Source organism: Erithacus rubecula (genome assembly GCF_903797595.1).
Source record: "Erithacus rubecula genome assembly, chromosome: 4".
NCBI lineage: Eukaryota > Metazoa > Chordata > Aves > Passeriformes > Muscicapidae > Erithacus > Erithacus rubecula.
In genome coordinates this window covers 47,736,677-47,759,829 of record NC_136686.1, presented here as the reverse complement: position 1 = coordinate 47,759,829, position 23,153 = coordinate 47,736,677, and the positions used below count along the sequence as shown (strand labels likewise).

The following is a 23,153-nucleotide window of genomic DNA, read 5'->3' as shown; positions in this document are numbered from 1 at the left end:
TAGGCCTGTAAATTACAGTGTCTTAAGTTTCCAGCAGCCTCAAGAGACTGCATAGCTAGAATCAAGTCCTAAATGTGTGCATAAATGTATCTTAGGCTAAAAGAGCATCTCCTTAAAGGTACTCCTATAATATACCAGTTTACAATAAAAACAGTTTACAATAAAAACATGCAAAAATTTATAGTCATGTCACTGCTCTGGGCGGCTCAGAAAACAGGAAGTAGTTTGTGTTTTTAAAGAACATATACAAAAAGTTTGTGAGGATATGTGGATGCAGGCCTGACATTTAAGAAAGTGATTACAATTGTTTTTCTAGATCTGCTGTTGTTGGGTTTGCTTTGTTTGTAACTATTCCACCTCTAGGCATAGGTTCTGGCTCTATTATGCAGCATCACTATGACACAAAAAAGAAGCCAACATTATCCTCATGGATTCATCATATGCCACAGTGCAATTACCTCTGGGAATATTACAAGGAATGTTTTAGCAAGGCAGAAAGAAAAAGAATGTGACACAAAAGAAAGTGATTCACCACCAACAAATGTGTGAGCACCAGTGATGCACAATGATACTGCTGGAGGAAGCTGTTGGAGGTGTTCTGAGACAGCAGGCTGGAAAAGATGATTTCTCACATTATCTCACTAAGATAAAATGTGAATGTCTGAACAAATACAAAGCAGCCACGAGAAAGTGCTAGTTGAGTGAACAGGTGACTCAATTATTTGTGGGCTCTGTGGAAAGGGCCCTGCTAGTCCACAGGGCACACAAACTCAACCCTTGGGCTCCTCTGACAGGGAAATCAGCACATTCCAGCTGCTGACAGTCCAGATGATCTGAGCTGCTCAGTGGCACAAGAAAGAAAACACTGCCTGCCCTCAGTGCTCTGACTGCAGGTTTGCAGTGGCCCAAGAGACAGAAAATGAAATCAAATTGAATTAACTCCATTTAATCTCAAATTGTCTGCAACAAAATGTCCGAAGAAAAGCAAACAATTTTGGATTTCAAAAAGGCAAATTTTGGAAGAGTAAGCAATTGATAAAACCCACAAAAAGTTATGAACTTAGAGTTCAAAAAATCTTTCAATGTTAAATTTGAATTGTAGTTGCAAATCAGGCCAGAAACAAGTCTAAGTGACTTAAGAATTTACTTTTTTCAGACAGAGCTTTTCATCCTACTGGATTCTATGGCAATTCCATTAAAAATAATTGCAGTAGTCTAAATCACCCACATAACACTGAATTATTTCAACAAGTATTTTATGTCAGGGCACAGTGTCAAGGATTTGCCTTATACCAAAACTGAGTTGACAAAATAAAAGCTACCTCATCCTTCCAGAATCCAGATCCAAAATAAGGACATACCAAGCTTTCAGAGAAAATTTGTGCCTTTTTTTTTTTCCTAGAAAAGGGAACTTGCATATTCTTTTATGTCTTTATGAAAAAAAACCCATAATTTTGTCTGGAATATTCCCTGCAGCCTTTCCTCCCACAGCCTCAAAATGTCAAAAATAGAGGAAATCACCCAGCACAGAAAACAATTTTCTTAGACAAATGTTTAATGATTAACAAAGTAGTGAAGGTTTGAAAATTTCAGGAATAGTTGGTAGTATTCTCTTTGTCTAAGCAATGACGTAGACAGAGGTGCTGTTTGAAAGATGATTAAATTGGGTCTTACATTGCCCCAAAGCATCACAGATGTGCAAGACTGAAAGGTCATCTGAGTCCTTTCCTTCATTACAGGATCAAGTATAATCAGATTTAATAATCTCTCACTAATGCTTGTCTTCCCCATTTTTTTGAAAGAACCTCAATATTAGGGATTCCACAGCCTTCCTAAGCAACCTGAATGGAACTATTCTCACAGTTATATTTTCCTGTTATTGCACCCCGGCCTTTTCATCTTCAGATTAAACTGATTCAACCTTGTCACTTCAGTGGAAAGGAGAACAACTGACAACTTTTATATATTTCAAAAATATGATCCTAACCTCCTCTTCTACACTAACTTATTTACTTCAGTTATCTTCCAAGGATTTTGGGCTTTCTTAGACACCAGTCATTCTTTTTTGGTTCTTCTCTGCACCTTCTCTCAATTTGTCACTGTCTTTTCTACAAGTATGCAGCCCAAGGATAAATACAGAAGTACAGCTGAGATATTCCTAGTGACAAGTAGAGCAGAATAATTGCCTCCCATCCCTTACACATCATTTCTGTTAATTCACCACAAAATGGGACTGCCTTTTCTGCAATGACAACATATTGTTAATTCAGATGCAATTATGGCTAACTGCCATCAGCCACTGAACCGGCCAATACCCATTTTGCATATACATGTTTGATTTTTTTTCCTGGTGGGAGTAATTTGTGCTTGCTGTTATCACTTTATTGACAAATTCTATTGATTAATTTCATAACACTTCTCAAGAACATTTTTAATTCTTACCGTGTCACTCATAATTCTTGCAACTTCCATCATGGTGTATTCCACGAATTTGTGAACACCCTTCCTTCAGTTATCTGAGATATTAGTGAAAATGTGAAGAAGATCACATCTAGGGAGATTTCTTGCATACATCTTGAAAGGATTTATGAAACTATTTTCCATTCTCACATTGCCATAAATTTTGTAAAAATCTCCATCATTCTTGATTGTGGGGAGGGAAGAAGGGAGGAAAGGAGGGAGGGAGGGAGGAAAGGAGGGAAGGAGGGAAGGAGGGAAGGAAGGAGGGAAGGAGGGAAGGAAGGAGGGAAGGAAGGAAGGAAGGAAGGAAGGAAGGAAGGAAGGACAGGACGGAAGGAAGTAGGAAAGGAAGGAAGGAAGGGGAAGGAAGGAAGGAAGGAAGGAAGAAGGAAGGAAGGAGGAAGGAAGGAAGGCAAAAGGGAAGGAAGAAGGAAGGAAGGAAGGAAGGAAGGAAGGAAGGGAAGGAAGGAAGGAAGGAAAGGAAGGAAGGAAGGAAGAAGGAAGGAAGAAGGAAGGAAGCGGAAGGAAGGAAGGAGGAAGGAAGGAAGGAAGGAAGAAGGAAGGAAGGAAGGAAGGAAGGAAGGAAAGGCAAGCAAGGAAGGAAGGAAGGAAGGCGAAGGAAGGAAGGACGGATAGGAAGAAGGAAGAAGGGGAAGGAAGGAAGGAAGGAAGGAAGGACAGGAAGAGAAGGAAGGAAGGAAGGAAGGAAGGAAAGGAGAGGAAAGGAAGGAAGGAAGGAAGGAAGGAAGGGGAAGGAAGGAAGGTAAGGAAGGAATGGAAGGAAGTGAAGGAAGGAAGGAAGGAAGGAAGGAAGGAAGGAAGGAAGGAAGGAAGGAAGGAAGGAAGGAAGGAAGGAAGGAAGGAAGGAAGGAAGGAAGGAAGGAAGGAAGGAAGGAAGGAAGGAAGGAAGGAAAACTAAAAGTGTCTGCAATCTGCAATTCTTCAATTGTGCTGAATAGATCAGTAAATACCCCAAAATGTCCCCACAGTATCTTGTTACTGCTATCACCCAGTACAAACAACTCAGTTTCTCAACTTTCGCTGTGAGAAAAGAAGAAAAATAGTAAGCAGCAGTAAAAAGGAAATACTAGGTTGTGTGTGCACAATCTGGAGATTCTAGATTCTGCTAGTTTCCCCTACTGATGACATGACACGTGAAAACACACCATCACAAGGAGGTCCAGTATAGCATATGGGAGAAACAGCTGACCTTGAGAGAAACAGTATTAAAGATGGCATGAAATTCAACAATGCAACTTGTAAAGTGACACATTTATACAGGAGTGGGAGTTTTTGCTACTAATATGAATCTCAACAGGAAAAATATGGGGGAGGAGGAGAATCAGACCATGTCTGACAGTCTCAGAGGGTTGTAAACAGTATGATGGAAAGGCAAGTGTGTACTGAAGCTCTAGCAATGCAACTCCTAGTAAAGATAATGAAGTATTGATGTCTCTGCAAAAAGTCCTGGTGACAGTTCATGTAGGATAAATGCATGAAATGCTGATTTTTTAGCTGAAACATAAGTGAGCACAAAAAGCTAGTGCACCAAACAAAGGAGGACAAGAGAACAGGTTATTGTGATTTAACTTAAAAACTAGCAGGAAAGGGATATCAATGCAGGTAAATTTTGCCAATAGAAAGAAACTCCCCAAAGAACAAGCAAATAAAACAATCAATTCTACCAGAACCAGATTATCTCTATGGTCCACAGATATACCCAGCTTGGATTTCCAAATCAGTTTGGCTGGATGGCCAAGTACAACGAGTGGTGGTGAAAGGAGTAAAACCCAGTTGGCAGCCAGTCACAAGTGGGGTTCCCTAGGGCTCAGTACTGGGGCCAGTTCCATTTTAAGACCTTAACCAGTCATCTGAATGAAGGGCTCAAGTGCACCCTCAGTCAGTTTGCAGATGACACTGAACTGGGTAAGACTAGTGACCTGCTGAGGGGCAGGAAGGCTCTGTAGAGGGGTTTGGACATGCTGGATCAATGGGCTGAGTGTATGAGGTTCAACAAGGCAAAATGCCAAGTCCTGGCCTTGGGTCACAACAACCCCATGCCATGTTCCAGGCAGTGGCCCAGTGGAAAAGTCCTGGAGGTGCTGGTTCAGCCATCTGAACATGACCCAGCAAGTGCCCAGGTGGCCAGGAAGGGCAATGGCATCCTGGCCTCTATTAGAAATAGCACAGCCAGGACTAGGAGAGGGAGTGGCCTCCTGCAGTGGGCACTGGAGAGGCCACAGCTTGAATCCTGTGTCCAGTTTTGGCCCCTCACTACAAGAAAAACATTGAGATGCTGGAGCATGTTCAGAGAAGGGCAATGAAGCTGCTGGAGTACAAGTCTGGTAAGAAGTAGCTGATGGAGCTGGGTATGTTATTCTGCAGAAGAGGGCTGAAGGTAGAACTTATCACTCTTCAAGTCCCTGAAAGGATTCTGTAGCCAGGTGGGGTCAGTCTGTTCTCCAAGGTAGCAACTGACAGGACAAGAGAAAATGGCCTCAAGTTGCATCAGGGGAGATTCAGATTGGCTATTACTAAAAGATTCTTCATCATAAGGGTTATCCAGTACTGGAAAAGGCTGTTCAGGGAAGTGGCTGTGTTACCATCCCTGGTTGTATTTAAAAGATGTGTTGCTTAAGGAACGTGGTTTAGTGGGGGACTTGGCAGTGTTAGGTTAGCAGCTGGTCTCAATGATCTTAAGGTCTTTTCCAGTGGAAATTGATTCTGTGATTCCATGAAAAGTCAAGAATGGGCTTCTGAGATAGTCTTCCAGTTGAACTATGAAGCAAAATATTACACATATTTTTAAAACATATTTCAATTTATTTTATGTAAGAGTTAGATGGCATGATTGCCTGTAACAGCAGTGTTGGAGTTGGGGAGATCATATATGGTGGCAATAATAAACCCTCGAACATTCAATTAAAGGAGCTCATCACACTGGAAAACACCACCTCATTCAAAATAACTAAAGCTGAGAAACAGGGAGAAGAATATTTTGTTTCTATAAAACCTTTATCAAGGAGACAGATCAAAGTACACTGTAGTTCAGAGTTCTTCTTTGTACGATTACTGAATCTCCTGAAATGTGCTTCCAGTCTACCTAACCATTTCTTTGAGAGAATATGACCAACTTAACCTGAAACAAGTGACTTACAGGAACAAAACTTACTAGGAGCTTATTGTTTGGAATAAAGGCATTTATTCATATTTATGTTTGTAAGTGATATATTTTAGAAATGCCACTATGACTCAGTTGCATGGAATTTCAGAGGAAACTTTAAAATCTGTTGTCATTTTTAAAAGGAATTTGTTATTTCAGCTACTAATCTATCTACAGATTCCTAGTCATAAAACTGAGGTTTAAAAAATTCATGTTTTCCAATGGCTGGATGCAGGATGTACTTTAATATTAATGAAAAGTTTATTTTGCTAATAACGGTATTTCAGATTGAATAATAAATTAAAAGAAAAAAAAACCACCTTAAAATATTTTTATAGAAGATAGTTAATGAATATAGTACAGTGTAAGTCTCACTGTTCTCTAGCAGCACTTACATTTATGACCTGTTGAGCTGGCAACTCACCAGCAGGTTTATGTATGTAACACACCTACAGATGTACCACTACCCTCACAAACGGAGTGACAAACAGAATATCCTTAACGGATTGAATGGGTTTGATGCTGCCAAACTGGAGGCAGCCTTACACAGAATGCACACCAAGAAGTACCTTTTGATGTGTTCTATTTAGCTGTGACAGCAGGTGGGAGCCTTCCCTGCTGGCCTGTTCCTATGAAAGGTGCAGAGGGTGTGCTGCCCCTGCGCACCCGCAGGCACGGAGCTGAAGCACCACAGTAACCAACTGCAGAGTGCCTCTGACATTTAGGAAAAGGCAGCTCAGAGAGACTGCAGGAGAGTCATGGAAACACTCAGCCAGCTCTTTCTCCATTAGTTACTCAGGAGAAAAGTTTTTCCTGGAAACACAGGAGATAAAGTGGTGAACTGACAGTTACTTCACGGAGCTGTTAAGAATGTCATGGAGAAGTAGGCAACAAAACCCTTCATGATTATTTGATAGTGGGAAAAAGGAGAATTTTGTAATGCAAAAGGGAAACAAGTCGTGGCTGCAATCTAAGAGAAAAAGCAATGACAAAAATTGTAAAATGGAAAGGATAGGAAGATTTCTTTTGAGAATGGGATGAAGTGAGGAGACATGGGAAGTCATCCAGAAAAGCTCTTTTTAGCACATGCTCCACAGCTTCTCTAAGAATAAACCAAATTATTTCAAAGGGAACTTCAGATGTGTGATCAAGCCACTGCAACAGATTATCATCAGTTGCATTCACACAGAGGAGAACAAGTACTGCTCTCATTCTGATCAGACACACGTCACATTAGGACTGGCAGGTGCACAGATCTCATGGCTAAATGTGTAGGTAAAAATTAGCCATGATAATGTACTGAATCCATGTGAAATGGGTACTTACAGATGAAAAAATGAATGCTTGCCTTTTTCAAAGTATGTTCTCGCTCCTTAAGAATGTACATTACATATTGTCTACTGCCTGTTTGTGCTGAGCACTTTGCATCTGTTTTGGCTACTTGGAAAGCAAGTGAGATAGAGATTAAACAGCTAATGAGCTAGTGTTCTTCTATTCACATACATTACAGCCCTACTGTAAAGCTAGCTTTCAAGAAATTACATAATAATAATAATAATAATAATAATAATAATAATAATAGTAATAAATCATTTAGCTTGTAATTTTTCACGGACTAGAATGCCAGCCATACAGGATTTGCTTTCCTGAAAAACAACAGGAAAAATATAACAGAGATTGATCATACTGTGCTGTGCATATGCAAAGTGGTCAAAACATGTACAAGCAGGCAGAAAATCCACTCTGTTCTGAAACAGAAGAAAAGAATTTATTAATCATTGACCCACTATTTGTAAATATTTCAGTGAAAATATTTTTTTCAATTTTTCCCTTTCAGTTACTCATGCAGGGTAATAAAAAAATGGGTATTTGTTGTTGTGGGCTTGTTAATGCCACTAATGCAGTAAAAATAATTGCAGTCAGTCTACAGCCATGCACTCAAGCCCTGAATTGGCTCTTTACACAGCCAGGGAAATACCAGAAGTTGGCAAACAAATTTCCAAGTCCTTACATATAAATGATTCTTTCTTTTTTTCTAGCATTCACACATTATCCCTCTCTATGTTTTTACATTTTTAATATCTTAATTTTCTTAACTACCCTCTGAAAATGTCTCTTGTTAACACAGTTTTCATCAGATAAAGTGCACTGACAGAGGAGCCACTGACAGAGGGAAAACAGCTTAGGTTTCAAATGCAGCATCTATGATAAAGGATGAAAGAAGACAAGTCAATTGTTCCTGTGGCTCCTAAAACAGGATCAATGCCAGGCAATATCAGATCAAGCCACAGTTTACTCTGTTATAAAGAAAGCTTTTGGAACAGACCAGAAAGAGGCCACCACAACTTGAGACAGAGTTTGCTGCAAGCACAGCTATTGAAGCATAGCAGGAACCAGCTAAATATGTATGCAAAGAGACCTGGCTTCTCACAAAAAAATAACTTGTGCACTTTTCACAGCTGGAAGAGGTGCTCAGAACTGAAATTCTATGGTTCTGGCATTTGAATGATTAAGGGAACAGTTCAACTGATAAATCTAGTGGCAAATGCTGATTATTCCAAGACAGAAATGCTGATGGGTCTCCCTAGTTTCTCAAATTAATTGAGATGTTTTGGAATTTTTTTTTTTTTTTTTTTTTTTTTTTTTGGAAAAGAGGTTATAACATTTGAAGATGAAATTCCACAGTCCAGCATAAAAATTTAAGTTTGTTTACATTAATTTGCAGTTATTTAGCATTCAAAATTTTCAAACTGAAATATCTTTATCTTCCTTCTCTCACAGACTTGTGTGACCCTGCCCTTTGGGGGATTGCTTTAAAGCTTATAGGTTAAAGAACATTACATGGAAAATCTACCTAGAAAGGTTTGATATCTATTGAATTAATGAGATACAGCAAGATCAGGAATGACTTCAAATTTTTGAGTAAATTGCACAGAATTATTTATCAGGTATTATCAAACTGTGCATACTGAAATGAGTGGGGTTTGAATTCACTAGGAAAAAATCAAAACCTGTTATAAATACAGCAGAATAGCCTTTGAGTGCAAATGTCAATAAGGAAGTCCTAAATGAATTGGATGGAGCAGATAATTTAATACAGCATTCTGTAAATTTAAGCAATGTGAGAATTATTTGCTGGGCTCTAAACCTCACAAATCCACAGATCATTTTGATATGGAGGTGATGAACTCAAAGTAATCATCTGTGCATTTGGTAAGCAAGTGGTGTCCACTTTCCTACTGCAACACAGATTGAATGCACTTGTAAATGAGAAATCATTCAGTAGTATGTGCATAAGGATACTTTTATGATCATTTTGAAGGGCAAAGAGGCTTAACTAAAAGCTGCAGTCTGCTGTGCAATAGTCAAAATTTGATTTTTCCATTTGACTTTGGTATATTTCCAAAGACAGCACTCCTATAAAAGCTTTTAATTTCCAAATGCATTTACTTAATTAGAAGTTTCTACATGTTTCTGACCCCTGAACAGACTTTGGCATAACAGCAGTGTCACCCCCTGCAAACACATCACACTTAGACTTCTGTACTTCAGAAACCAACCTTGCATTTGAAAAATCTGGGTGATGCTCAGAAAAAGTTGCTGTGCACTTTGTGAAAATTGTTTTCTTTGTTTATAGCACCAGAGGACTGAAATGGAGGAAGGAACAGTCTTATCTGAGTCTCTTACCAGGAAATTTTGGAAATTTGACCACTTCAATATTAATTGAAATAAAATTGCTATAATTTAGAAAAATATGAATACCAACATGCAGTTCTTCACAATTGTCCTACTAGCATCCAACTTTGAAAATTCCATGAATTTGGGGTCCAATTCTCTTACTTCCTCCCCCAAAATCCCTTGTTTATCCACTCAGTTTATCCTGGAAATATTACTGATTAAAAGCAAAATAAGTTCCACTTTGCTGCTAATAACTTTCTACTACTCAAAGATCAGCTTTCTTCACTGAAAAGAAAGCTTCTTGTAAACAGACTTCTGAACCATATCATTTTCTATGAACTCAAAATATACTGAATAGACATCTTCTTTGTGTTGAATAAGATGCTTTGTACTGTTAATTCAGCATGCTCAGATACCTAAAAGGGAATTTTTTGATGGCCAGAAATGCCAGCATGTGGCTTTTCACTTGAGGGCACCTTGTCCCTTTGATGCAAATAGATGCATAACTATGTAATTTGTGCTGTGGAATAATAAGCTTTCCAAAAACAGTAACAGTGTAAGAGGCTTTTTAATTAGTGATCCTGTGAATTTACTGACAAAAGACTGGAAGCACAAGTGGCTGTGTGATCTGTGAGTTATCAATATATGTAAAGAGCTGTCATGCAAGAAAAGGAATGACAGCCACTGAAGTACAAGGTCTAATAAAAGAGAAAAGACCTTTTACAGAACTATTTTTATGAGTTAATAAAATAAAGTATGTTATTTTCATTTCTTATGCTGTGCCCTTTATTGAAAGAACCCAGACAGCCCAAGAGCACAGGCTTTTCTTTATTACCCACAACAAGTACAGCACATCAGTTATGACTATAACCTGGTGAATAGAAAGCACAAAATTATGTATTTGGCAGGAGGTCACAAAAAGACTAGATTTTCTCATGAAGTTATGCCGATACTGCCATGGTAGTTACTTTGCAAGGAAAAAAACCCCTGAACTTAATTTGGTATGCATCATCTATCCAGAACACAGTTTTATCAAGCCACTGAAAGCAGAAGGTTTCATCAGCTCTTGGCCAGGGCTCTTTTGGAGATGTGTCAGTCTGGTCAGGCAGATGTGCCCATCAAAGCAGTCGGTTCAGCAGGCAGCTCCTGGCTCCCACCTCCAGCAGGCTCCTGCTGGTGCATCCCACTCTCCCACACAGGCTGGCTGTCAGCATTTGGCTCACAAAGTGGCTCATCTATCATGCTGCAGCCTGGGAGGTGATGGCCCAGACCCAGACCCCTGCCCTTCCCTGCTGACTCCCTCTGCCCTGCCCCTGGAGCTGCTCACAGGAGCTGCACCTTGCCCACGCTCACACAAACCATCAGCACAGCCTCTCCATCAGCACAGCTGCAGGGCAGGGAGCAGCACCTGCATGCCCAACCTTGTCCATGCTCCCAGCAGATGGCTGCTGAGCAGAGACAGGGTGAGCAGGAGGGGAAAGACTCACATTTTCCACTTTACCTGGACTGAACTGCTGGGTAGCAGAAGCAGCAGAGATTTTACAGAATAAGCAGAGTTAGCTACCAGTGTTAAAATCATCCTGTTGAGCCACAGCTGAGATAGTGTAGATCTTTGCTTACTTTTTAGGCTGAGAGAAAAGCAAAATACACCCATGCATTGTTATGAATATAAGCAACAACATATTTTTCCATAAACTTAATGAAAAGTGACTTTGAAATGGAGTCTCCTCAGTATTGAAATATGATAGAACATTTGAAATTAAAATACTAGCTCTTGTTTGGGCAAGAAAGAAAACTGCATTTTGCCAGTACCACTGAAAACAAAGGCCACTTTAATTTCTGAGCCAAACTACAGGCATGAAAATTTGAAGCAATCACAGCACATTTATAAGACTTGGGGTGGCAAACCCAGCCTTTCAAATAACAATTGAGTCTGTGTACATCGTGTATGAGGAGAGGCTGAGGGACCTGAGTTTGCTGAAGCTTAAACTGAGAGGGAGCTTAGCTGGAGCCCACTGCTCTGTAAAGGCAATCTACAGAGCAGTGCACAAGGGAAGGGTGAGTGAGAAGCCATGGCCACAAGTTGCAATAAGATATATTGAAGCTAAGCAAAAGAAAGAAATATTTTCAAAATAACAAAGGAACACATCGACCAAACTGCAGCATCTCCTTCTTTAGAGATTTTCAATACTTTTCCTGTTTCAGCTTGGAAGTTTGTTCTGCTTTGAACAGAGGCTGGAATCACATGATCTCCAAGGGCCTTTTCAAACCTAAATTACACACTGATTCTATGATTCATGATGCTTCTCCTCAGAGAAAAATGAAATGTTATTCAGATTCTGCTTGCAAATAATAAAAATGTTCTTTGAATACCAGGAGTCCAATCAGTTTGCACCAAAATTACCTTTCCTCAAGATCAGAGTTGCCAATATTTGTAAGGCAATTGTGTAACAGCATATCACATAATAAATAGCAGCACAGGCTGAACATAACACTCCTACATGGTGAGACAATGAACACTGATCTGATTATGGTATTCATTTACATAGAAATTAAGTTTAAAAAAATGTTTAAAAGCCTTGGCTTTGCTAATTCCTGGAAGACTGTTTAGAATCTCTTGCTTTTAACAAATTTCAGCTGTGATTTTTTTTTCCCCTAAAGCACATAACTTGTTTGTTGTGAACAAGAACGAAAATCCCAAGAGTGAAACTCAACAGAAAGACATTTCACTGGGGAAAAAAATAAAATCTTTTTTTTGTGGTATCACTTGCCAGTTTTACATTTGAACTTTTAGACTTGGACCTTTGATGGATTACAATCAACCAGCCATGCCAAAAAAACCCCAAATATCAGAACCAGAAAGCAGCATTATATAATTCTTTCTGTGAAAAACAATGCAGATAAGCAAAGCATGAAAAAACAGAAAAAATCTTTCACCTCTATGACAGAAAGTCACTGAAACTCATATTACTTGGTTTATGCTTTGAAATAGTATGTGAATGACTAAACTTAGTGGTACAGTTAAATATTGTCTAAATGACCTTTGTTTATCAATTAGTATATAACTGATTTAAGGAAATCAAATTTTCACAGTACACTGAGTTTTTTCTACAACAAAAAATTATTAGATTCACTTTTTGCCGTATGACACCATTTAAAAATATTAATACTTTCTAAAATTTCTATGACTGTTCTAATAAAAAATACAATCAAAGGCTGTTAAAATAAAGTAAATTGTACAAATAGGCAAGCTTCAGGATCCCCTTATTCCAGAAAAAAATGCATGCATCTGTAACAAGGAGTTGCACCTTCCAGTTCTTCAACATTGTATTTGTTTATGGAAATACATGCAAAGTCAGGACACAAAAGATTAAATTAATGCTTGCAAATGCAGATTTTGTTCATGGCTTAAAACAGAGCTCTCAGAAGTATTACAAAATGTTTTCAGTAGCATTTATGACATCATTATACATCTATACGGGAGTCAAAACCTGATGATGACTCACATTAATTTCCAGCACATGAAATTGCTTTATTATGAAACTTCACCTCCAGAAATTGGAGGATTCTGGCAGTAAAACTCTCTAGTTCCATTTTACTTTCACCTCACAACACCATCCCAGTAAAGGAGTATATCAACCCACTGTGGCTAATGAATCTAAAATTTCTAATTTGATATAGAGAATTACATTGCTCAAGCTCAGGTTAATTTACAAGCCAGTTAAATTTCTCTTACCCATGGTGGATTAGACTCTTTGGACTCAGGATCCCCAGACCCATTCAAAACACTTCATTGGCACATTGAATCTAATTTTTCACTTTCAATAAAATTTTTCACTTTCAATGAAATTTTTCACTTTCAGTCTTTCAGTGAGCAGGTTATAAGACAGTAGAACATAAATGGTGTCCAAGGAAAAAATGTACTGGCAAAGCCATTCTGAAGTGTGCATATTGGTCTGTGCCTCACAATCATAAGTCTGTGCTAGGTACAGTGCTTATATATATATAGTACCTGATATCCATTACCTCAGGAATAAATGAATTTAAATTATTAAATCAAAGTGATCAAAACCAATACACCTCAGTCTCTAGACTTCTGTGCTTCCAATGCACAGTGTTAAAATCTGTAATCTTTTTTTTCACATTCAGGAAGGTTGTCTTTTTATTAGTGAAAGCTGGGTTTGTGTATTCCACCTTACACCATGAACCAATTCCTGGTATTTCAGCAAAGTATCCCATAATACTCAGCTTGCAAACAGTTGCTAGCCCTGAGTGCCTGATTTACACAAAACCTTCCCCAAAATTTTGAATATCCATTTATGGGGAGAAAAACTGTGCCAGTTGGGCAGTCACTAGAGCAAAGCATACAAATTTAAATGACTGCACACAGGTGTGTCACACATTAAGGGAAAGAAACAACAGGTATGGATCATCTGACGTGCCAAGTCTGTGCTACTTTTCCATACAAAATATTCATTATGGTGACCTGTGGATGCTGCAGCAGCTGCACAGTGCAGCCTAGGGAAGAGCTGTATCCTCTGATATCCCGAACAAACCCCACTTGCTATCCTTTAAAGATTGCCCTCTGGTCACCAGGAATCCAGGAGGTTTATCCTATAGTCCTATAACTACAATGTTAAAAAATGGATCGACTTTGAGCATGAAATACTCTTTTGATTGATCTTATGCTTGAATTTTGCACTACAATCTGTGTAAGTGGGAGTTTTCATTATAAATCTCATTTGGAAGGGTTTATGACTAGCCTGTTTCAATTCTCTCTAGGCTTAAAACTTGTTAGATATGTTTTACAGTAGAAGATAAAAACTGTCTTGAAAATGAGACAGAGAAATAAAAAGAATGGTGTAATTTTTCTTAACTACAGGGACATATTTTGAATAAAATTTATGAAAGACTGAAATTTGACAGTCCTTATTTTTCATAGTTTGGTATTTTTGAAACAGTAACTTAAGCAATTTAAAATGTAGGAACCTACACACATCCATAAGAACTCACTTCCTACACGTTGGGCTAGGATAAAATTACCTTTTCAGTATTACTGAAAGCACTTGACTTATACACAAGAACATAAGAGGTTAATTGTGAATTTTCCATTGTTCTTCTTTAATGAGGCAATGGTCATGAAGAATTTCAGAGTATATCTTTCTTACTCATGCAAATGAGAGAGACAAAGTGACTGAGTTTTTAGGAGAGTCAGGGTAGGACATGGAAAAGATGCTCAAGTGCTCACAAGCACAGGATGGAAGTTCATATGCAGTATACTGAGAGGTTCTTTCCTACATAATGTGTTGTGCATGGTTTCAGCCTTTCTGAATGCTTTTCAGATTTGCTAGAACAATAATATTAAAATGATTAATGAGCACCTAACAATTTAATGAGCCTAACTGGCTCAGCCTTCATCAAATAAGTCAGGTCTCAGGTTGAGGTTTTAAGGATGAGGACTTTCTCTTTCCAAAAGTAATAGATGCAATCTATTACTAAGTAGATTAAAATACTAATCTGAATAGATGAAAATACTCTCCTATTGTAAAGTTCCTGTATTTTTTAGATTTCATATCCTACACTTTAGCAATTGTTTAGGCATATAGTAAGTAGCATACAGACACATGAGGTTCTTAAAATGGTAACAATGAACACAAAAATATCAAAGTAAAATAAGTTATTCTACAAACAGTTTTGCTTACCTGTGTATGACCAATCAATCTCTTCAATCAATTTCCTCTGTTGTCTGTAGTATCCGTACAGCAAATCTGCAAATAATAATAATTTACAATATTAAAACCAGAATCCTAACAGGACCTTGAAGTGTTGATGACATGTTCCCCTCCAACAAGATAGTCACTGTTTTAATTAATGATGAATAATTTATTTTGTCTTAGTCTTGGACCTCAAATGATAAGTACTGGTTAAACAGAACTCAGATATAATTAACATTGTAGCATATTAAGGAAAGCAAAGCAAACAGCTTTCCAATCCTTCCTTCCTCCCTTCCTCCCTTCCTCCCTTCCTCCCTTCCTCCCTTCCTCCCTTCCTCCCTTCCTCCCTTCCTCCCTTCCTCCCTTCCTCCCTTCCTCCCTTCCTCCTTCCTTCCTTCCTTCCTTCCTTCCTTCCTTCCTTCCTTCCTTCCTTCCTTCCTTCCTTCCTTCCTTCCTTCCTTCCTTCCTTCCTTCCTTCCTTCCTTCCTTCCTTCCTTCCTTCCTTCCTTCCTTCCTTCCTTCCTTCCTTCCTTCATTCCTTCCTCTTTTAAAATTAATACAACTTTCCCACAAAGAAATCCTATTTTGCAATGTCCTTTGAAAGAACCATTCTAGATAACCAGGATGTCAGTAACAGTTAAACTTTTGCTTCAGTGTGGTCATGACTTCACATGTTTTCTGTAACTCCCTACTGATGATACAAGATAAATGATAAATATAATGAATGAAATATTCTAAAATATAATTTCATTGTGTTCTATCATTGATATAGTTATAGATAAAGTATAACTTTTATGTCCATAAATTTGATGGAGGGAGGTTAGATACTAGTTACTTTAGAATGATATTTCATTTTTCTAGAGAGAAATATCTAACTGTATAAATTCTCATTGACATATTCTGACTGAATAACCTTCACCGTTATTCTCCTTATGCCAGTCCTAGGGCAATTCTAGCAACACAGTGATATGGGCAAACAGATGACTATGCCCCCTAATAATCACTAAAGCATGTAAAATGCTTTTTTGAGATCATAATTTCAAGAGTTATAATGTTAACCAACATCATTACTGCTCTAGAGAAGAATAATACAACTTAAGAAATATTTGCCCTTGAGCACGTTGAACACATATAAGAGAAAATGACACAGAATTCTGCTCGTATTCTACAATAAATAATTTAATGAAACAGCTTCATAACATTAATTTCTTTTTCTTTCATGCAAAAATCTAGTACTGATTACAGAATGTTAAATCATGATTGCTATTCACAAGTTTACACATTTGTGTATCTTACAGTGACTTTCTGCTACTTATCTAAAATCCATGTTCTATAAACTTCACCAGACTTCTATCTTCTCCATGTAATGTGATTGTCCTTTAATATTTTTCTCTTCTTCTCCATCCCTGCCAAAAAATACTGAACTATCCCTTGTAACAATTCACAACATTCACTCCTTACTGAGATCAAACTTCACAGGGAAGGAAGGGCAGTGGAAAAGGATTAACATGCACCAATGTTGCCTTTGGACCACATTTCCAAGTCAATGTGCATTGTGCCTGCTCCTTCAATTAATTATGGAAAAGAAAGCTGTGTAAGTTGTGATTCACAACTGTTAGTTGGTATCTCCAGTTTCCTCCTTTATCCATTGTCCTTCCTGCAATCCATTGAGCAGTGACATGCAAACTAAGCCTGGGCATGAGAGCTTCCCACTCCTTTTAAAATTTCACAGGGAGTTCTGATGAACAAAGAGTGGTAGTTTCAATGAATAAGAAAATAAAAGGCCAAGGTTCACTTTGTTTGGTGCGTTAGACACTTACAGACCTAGCAAATGTTACAGTCAATCTTTAAAGATTCCAGGAGGTGTCAGGAGTTGATACACCTTCTTTTCTCTGTTATTTGCCAGCTGTGTGTCCACAGTCCCTACACAGCACACTCACAGCCACGAACCTTCTTGCATATGCAGGAACTCTCAGTGGTTTTGTTCTTGCCTCTTTACAATTTAAATATGTGGCAGAAACTGGGGAAGAAAAGCAAAATTCACCTGGGAAATGACTGAAGATTTATAGCTAGCATGAGTGGAGAAGGAAAGTGCTGTGTGAGTGTGAGGTCAAGCCATGCAGCAATTGTTCCTTTGAGCTGCTGGTGTAAATTGCCCTTGGAAACTCAACCATGGATTCCATTGCTGTGTAAACTGTCAGTGTTAAACAGCTAATGTGTAGAGACCAGCTGAAAGGAAATTATTTTATTTTTTAGTTTATTTTATTTAAAGCTAATGAATCAACATCCCTTTTGCTGATGATATATGATAGCAGGTACTTCTGTTTAAACACCGTGCATTTAATTTGAATGAAGATGGAAAAAACATCCTCACAAAAAAAAAAAAAAAAAAAAAAAAAAAAAAAAAAAAAAAAAAAAAAAAAAAGGCAAAACTGATGTCAAGTTTGTGGTTTTATCTGTAAATCTATGATACTGATTGAACTTGATCAGCTTGACAGTCTGCATGACTCCTGTGACACAGACTGACATCTCCAGCTAGTGCCTAAAAAAGTTTGAATTTCTTGGATGAGATGCTGCTATATGAAGCAAGAAATACTAAATATTTTTTTTTGTTTCCAGGAAGCTATTGAACATGTTTCCACAAATTGTTGATTTATTCACATAAAAGGGCAGCTTGGTTTTGGCATCATCTTTTAAACAGTTTTATCTTTCTATGCTTATTAAGGAGACATGCAAGATATTAAATGCTTTCCCCCCCTATTTTACTACCCTTCTTCAACGTAAAATTTTTCTGTCTGAGGCTGTAAGACTTGTTCATTTTATATTCTGTTGAAACAGTGTGTGCCCCAGTGCCCAAGGCCCATGAAATCTGAAATAATGGTGGCAAATGCTCCCCTGCTAATCATGGGTAGCAGGACTGACTGATTTGTGACTGACCCTGTCTCATGTTCAGCCACAAGGCCAAAGGGAGAACATGATCTCTGCTTAAAGCATAGTGCTAGGAGTAATAAGATCTTATAGATACCTTTTCCTGTTTAAAAAGCATAAATAACCAGATCTTATTCTTTCTCACATTTCTTCTTTTGTACTTGCTGGCCTCAGTTGAATTTCTTTTGATTTTGTGCTGTGAATGAAACATGCTAATCCTCAATAAGTTTATGCACATCTAAAGGTGAAAAATGATTAGCTGTAATGATTAGGAGAAAGAATTGTATGTGAGGGTGATGCTGTTGATTTGACATTCTGTGCCAGAAAAAATAGACATAAAAGAGGAAATGGGGCCCTAAACCTCTGTTGGGGAATTCTAGTGGGGGAATTCCTCTCAGAGATGCTGAGGCAATGAGCTCCAAGTATCCACCAGAGATCCCTCTCCTAAGCCTTGGTATAAAAGGGCTCTCTAAGGACAGTGCTCGAGAGACTGGGGGATGCTGCACTCAATGGGCTGCTTTGCTACAAAGGATAAAAGCTCAGGCATAATCTGGGGCTGGCACTGACACCAGGATACTGTGATTTTACCCTTTATGTCCTTACCTCCTTGTGGTTTTACCTCTAGTCAGCCTGAACTCATGAGCTGCACCTGCAGTGGAGCTGGCATTTACAAGATTCTGGCACCAGAATGATTCATTTATGGGAACTGGGACACATTAAATAATGTCAGCATTAGTGGATCTACAAATGGGACACTAGTGTTCTGCATGTACAGTAAGGGTAGACATTGTGAACTATGCATTTAGATTACAAAAATGGAATACATGACCCATTCAGTACTTTCCTCCTAAAATCTAATTTGAGAGCAAAGATTCTATAGTCATAGGCATTTATCTGGTATAAGTAGATAATGGCAACGCAGTATAGTAATGGAGATAAAGGCTTTGCTGGTATTAAAATTCCAATTTACATGGGGAAGATTCAATGCATAGTTCTTAGGCCAAGGAAGTGCACAGGAACTCTAGGAATACCAGCAAGGATGAGCAATCCCTGAAAACGGATAATCTCCTCTTTGAGAAACACAGAAGCTCTTGTTTCAAGCAAATTGTGTCTCATGAGAGCTCAGCTATGTACACTGGTATTACTGACAGCAAAAGTGGGAAGCTATGAACATCAGAGGATTACACAGGTTTGGAAATTATTTAAAATTCTGTGAAGGTGAAATCCACAAACACTTCTTAAACACAGTGACATCACTTTTGAATCTGTTGATGAAATTGGGAGGATTATACTGGGAAATTCTCATTGCATATTTGCCCTCTTTTAATCTACTTGTCTTGTCAGTTGGCATTGGTTATTATTAGAGACAGGTTATCAGGCAAGTGGCTTATTTGTGGATTAAGATACACATATCTTCAGTGGAGAAGAATTAGGAATTGTAGAACAAACTGAAATGGTATGGTAATAGCAATGCTTATACAGGGTAGCTGAATCTGTGCATGGCTAGTGGCTAAGAAGTGGGACACCAGACAAAATTGCTGTAAAGAAGTCAAAGAGAGAAGATACATGTAATTAACAAAAGAGATGCTCAGTGTTTGTCAAATATGAAAAGAACACAATTAAATAGATTGGATAGAGTTTCATTATACAAGTTCTGATTCTGAGAATGTTAAACAGAGGTAAAACTGTGCAAAACCACATCTGATGATAAATTGATTGCTTCTTCCACAATTTTAATTTACTTATTTTAACCTCTTTCATTGACAAGAAGGTCACAGAATTCACTTCTATATCTTTCATAATCTTAAGATGGTGTTGCTTCACTGCCTCAACTGAAATAACTCTAATTTATACTGACAGAGGAAATGAAAAAATTCAGAGCACAACCTGGTAACAGTCTTGAAGTTTTAAAAGACAGTAGCTAACTATAAATCCCTTTAAATTATTTAATTTATCTGAGTAAGGTCTCTCTCTTCTTATGAATGTATTTCATTCTGTAATGAAATCTGTAGAATTCTTAACACAAAAATACTTTAATAACCAGCCTCTAAAATTTCATATATTCTTTTTTTCCCTGAATGTGAAAGTGTCTAAGTCTTCTGTCAAAACCTGAGTAAGAACTCTCACATCCTTAGTGAAATTTAAAATTTTTTTTTCCTACAGTTTCTTCTGTGTAGGCTTATTTCAGGCTTTGGTACATGATTTAATATATATAAAGAGTCAGTCCCCTCCATCACACTTGAGCGTAGGCTGTTCCTTCCAACACACATTGACAAGTAAGACTTCTCCTGCACTAAATATAAAGCCAAAATATAACTTTTCTTACAATTTGGCTACTGTTGTGTTTATTTACTAACACAAATTGTGTTTAGGTTTAAAAAAAAAATAGAAGAAAAAGTAGATGAAAAATATTGACTGTTTTAATTTAAAAGTAGCTATTATTAAGTACCAGAGTATTAACAGACGCACTGCTTACTTCACCTGTCACAACTCTACACTGAATAGTGCCACAAATTAAGAATATAATACCTATGGCATCAGCTAAGGTTTACAAACCACACTTAATCACAATTTCCCAACACATTTATGCATGCAAAGGTAACATGGGCTACAGTTTGACTGATTTAGGTTCAACTCCTCTGGAATTTTACATGCTGAGGCTTAGAGTGGCCCTGAAATTCCCAAGCCAGTGGAAACTGGGAGGGATATTCTAGGGTATGGTTCAACATGGTTAAATTACGAGCTGCCACCTCCACTCTGCTACAGGCAAAGAAGTAGGAAATGTTAGATGTCTGCCTCCACTGGGGATCCTGTACACCCAAATGCTCTGATAGAATTCAGCCTCCCACACAGCCACTTTCCAATAGCTGAAGCATTGTCTATATGAGACTTTAAGGCTTCTCTGGTCACTGACATAGCTTCAGGTGTCTGCTCACTGAAACCAAGGTAACAGGACAGCTCTTAGATGAGAGAGTGGTACTTAGCAGTGTTTATCTTTGAACGAGAACAGGTGAGTGAAATTAAGTGTCTGTGGAGCCCTTGGGCTAAACACAAAGCTTTATCAATAATTTAAGGACCTGCAGAATGAGATAGACTTGCAAAACTACAGGACTAGACTGGTGCTCAAGAACCTAAAAACGTGTCCAAAGCCAAAACCAGGAGGGATTTGGGAAGACTGTGATTCCCCAAAAGTGTTACACCACTGTCCCATGTATGAACTGAGGCAAGATGGTGGTTATGACAGAAATTGGAAGTGATATTGAAAAAAAGCAGATACCAAGGAGTGATTCCTAACACAAACTCTTTTATAACTCTGTTGCTACCCAGATTATTTTTCCCTTACGCAGAGAGTCTTCTAATGCAATACATGCAAAATCATGGAATCATACAAATAAAAAGTAAATCCAAACCTGACATATGCAAACAAGAAATTAACTAAGTCAGGGAACCAAACAATAGATATTTGATTTCAAAACTAATTTATTTCTCTTATAGCAGTACCAGAGAAATAAGAAAGAGATAAAACCAACTGAAGTTCATCTAAAGATAAATATTAAAGGTAACATAATTTCATTTCCATAATCCTCTTCAGCATTCTAGGTATTCCAATAACTTAAATGATCCCAATTTCTAGCAAAATCACAGTGTAACAAATATAATTAGGAATGAAGAATATGTGCTTTGTTTCTTATATTTCACACCTAAGTGCAAAAATATTCACAATTCCCTTTCCAGAAAACAAGAAACATTGCGATAAAAGTGCAAAGAAAAATAAAACAAATTTCAATCCTATATCCAAAATCCCAGAGTTCATATTTAACTGGCTTTTGAAAAGTTGTGATTTTCAAAAATTACTATGTTTCTTCAATGCCTCTCTGTTGTTAATATTAGCAGCTACCAACCATTAAAGCTCTAAATCACTGGCAATATTATCTAAAATTCTTGAGAGTAAAGCTTATGCAAACCACCTCAAATGAGCATTTACTGAAGTAAATGCTTTTTTACCACAGTAGGGATTATAAAGTCAAGCTGTTAGAAACTTCATCTTTTGCAAAATATTTCAATGACTAAAATCATCTTGGGGACCTGAATGAACAGCCTTAGACTGAGTCCTTTGAAGACGTTGGTGGAAAGATATTCCTTGCAGGAGGAAGTTTTTAATTATCACATATTTTCCTTTCCCATAACTGTGGGGAAGAGAGACATTGCTCTGGATGATTTTCTTATAATTATACAAACAAGTCTAGGGATTATACCACATACCTTTTATAAAATAATATCAGAATCATTCTACTCCATTGAGGAAACTACACACCACAACATCAAGACTGAAAAATTCCAAAGCTCATCATGAGAACACAATAGCAACTGCATGCCTCTAAAAATACCTGTCTCTATTTAATAGCAAATATACAAACATAATGAAAACAAATAAAAAGATATAAACCAATATATAACCTTCCATTTTTTGACAAATCCTAACAATTATATAAAATATGTGCATCAGTATGTTCGCATAAATTTTCATCTATTAGGATTGTCAAAAAGGAGTATGTGAATACATACACACACATTGCTCTTCCTTATAACATCATGTTTTAAATCTCATGTTTACTCTTTTCTTTTGGCCATTTTCCTTATTGCAACTCATCACAGAAACACATAATCTGTAAAACAAAACAGTGTCTCATGACACTGATAGGAACAACAGAGAAAAATGTGACAAACACTAGCACAGTAGAAACACAAATCAAAGTCAAAAACAAAGATGTAATTATGGGTTTGTATTATGACTTTTTAATAATTTCCTTTTTTTTACTAGAATTCAGCAGACTTATTAATATAGCAGCATAAGGGAGATCACACAGAAAATATCAGAATAATTACTTTAAAATTCATTCATGATACTCTATTTAACAATACACTGAGTTAATATGAAATCTATGCTGCCTTTTACCCTACAGATCCTCAGTTTCCCTCACCCTGATCACAGGTCTGTACCTTCCCTCTGGCCCTGGAAATGCCTTGTAATTGCCTTTTGGGTGCTCTTAAGGAGCAACTGTCCCATAGATTCACCTCTCCCCATTAAGTAGAAAAACCTGTCTCTAGATATTCATTAATTTTCCAAGCAGTAGGATGCAGTGAAAAGAATTAGGGTCAGCAATAGCTTACATGGAGCTAAACAATACAAATGTGTTTTTTAACCTATT

At 37.6% G+C, this 23,153-nt stretch overlaps 1 protein-coding gene across 6 annotated transcripts in view; it reads right to left on the bottom strand.

The window, feature by feature from the left end:
* Positions 1–23,153, bottom strand: part of PTPRZ1 (protein tyrosine phosphatase receptor type Z1) — a 127,748-nt gene that overhangs the window by 73,571 nt on the left and 31,024 nt on the right. For all 6 annotated transcript variants that reach the window (XM_079303049.1, XM_079303052.1, XM_079303053.1 and 3 more), the window contains exon 2: positions 15,004–15,069. In XM_079303049.1, the coding sequence (XP_079159175.1) occupies positions 15,004–15,069 (66 nt within the window). The remainder of the gene's footprint in view (positions 1–15,003; positions 15,070–23,153) is intronic.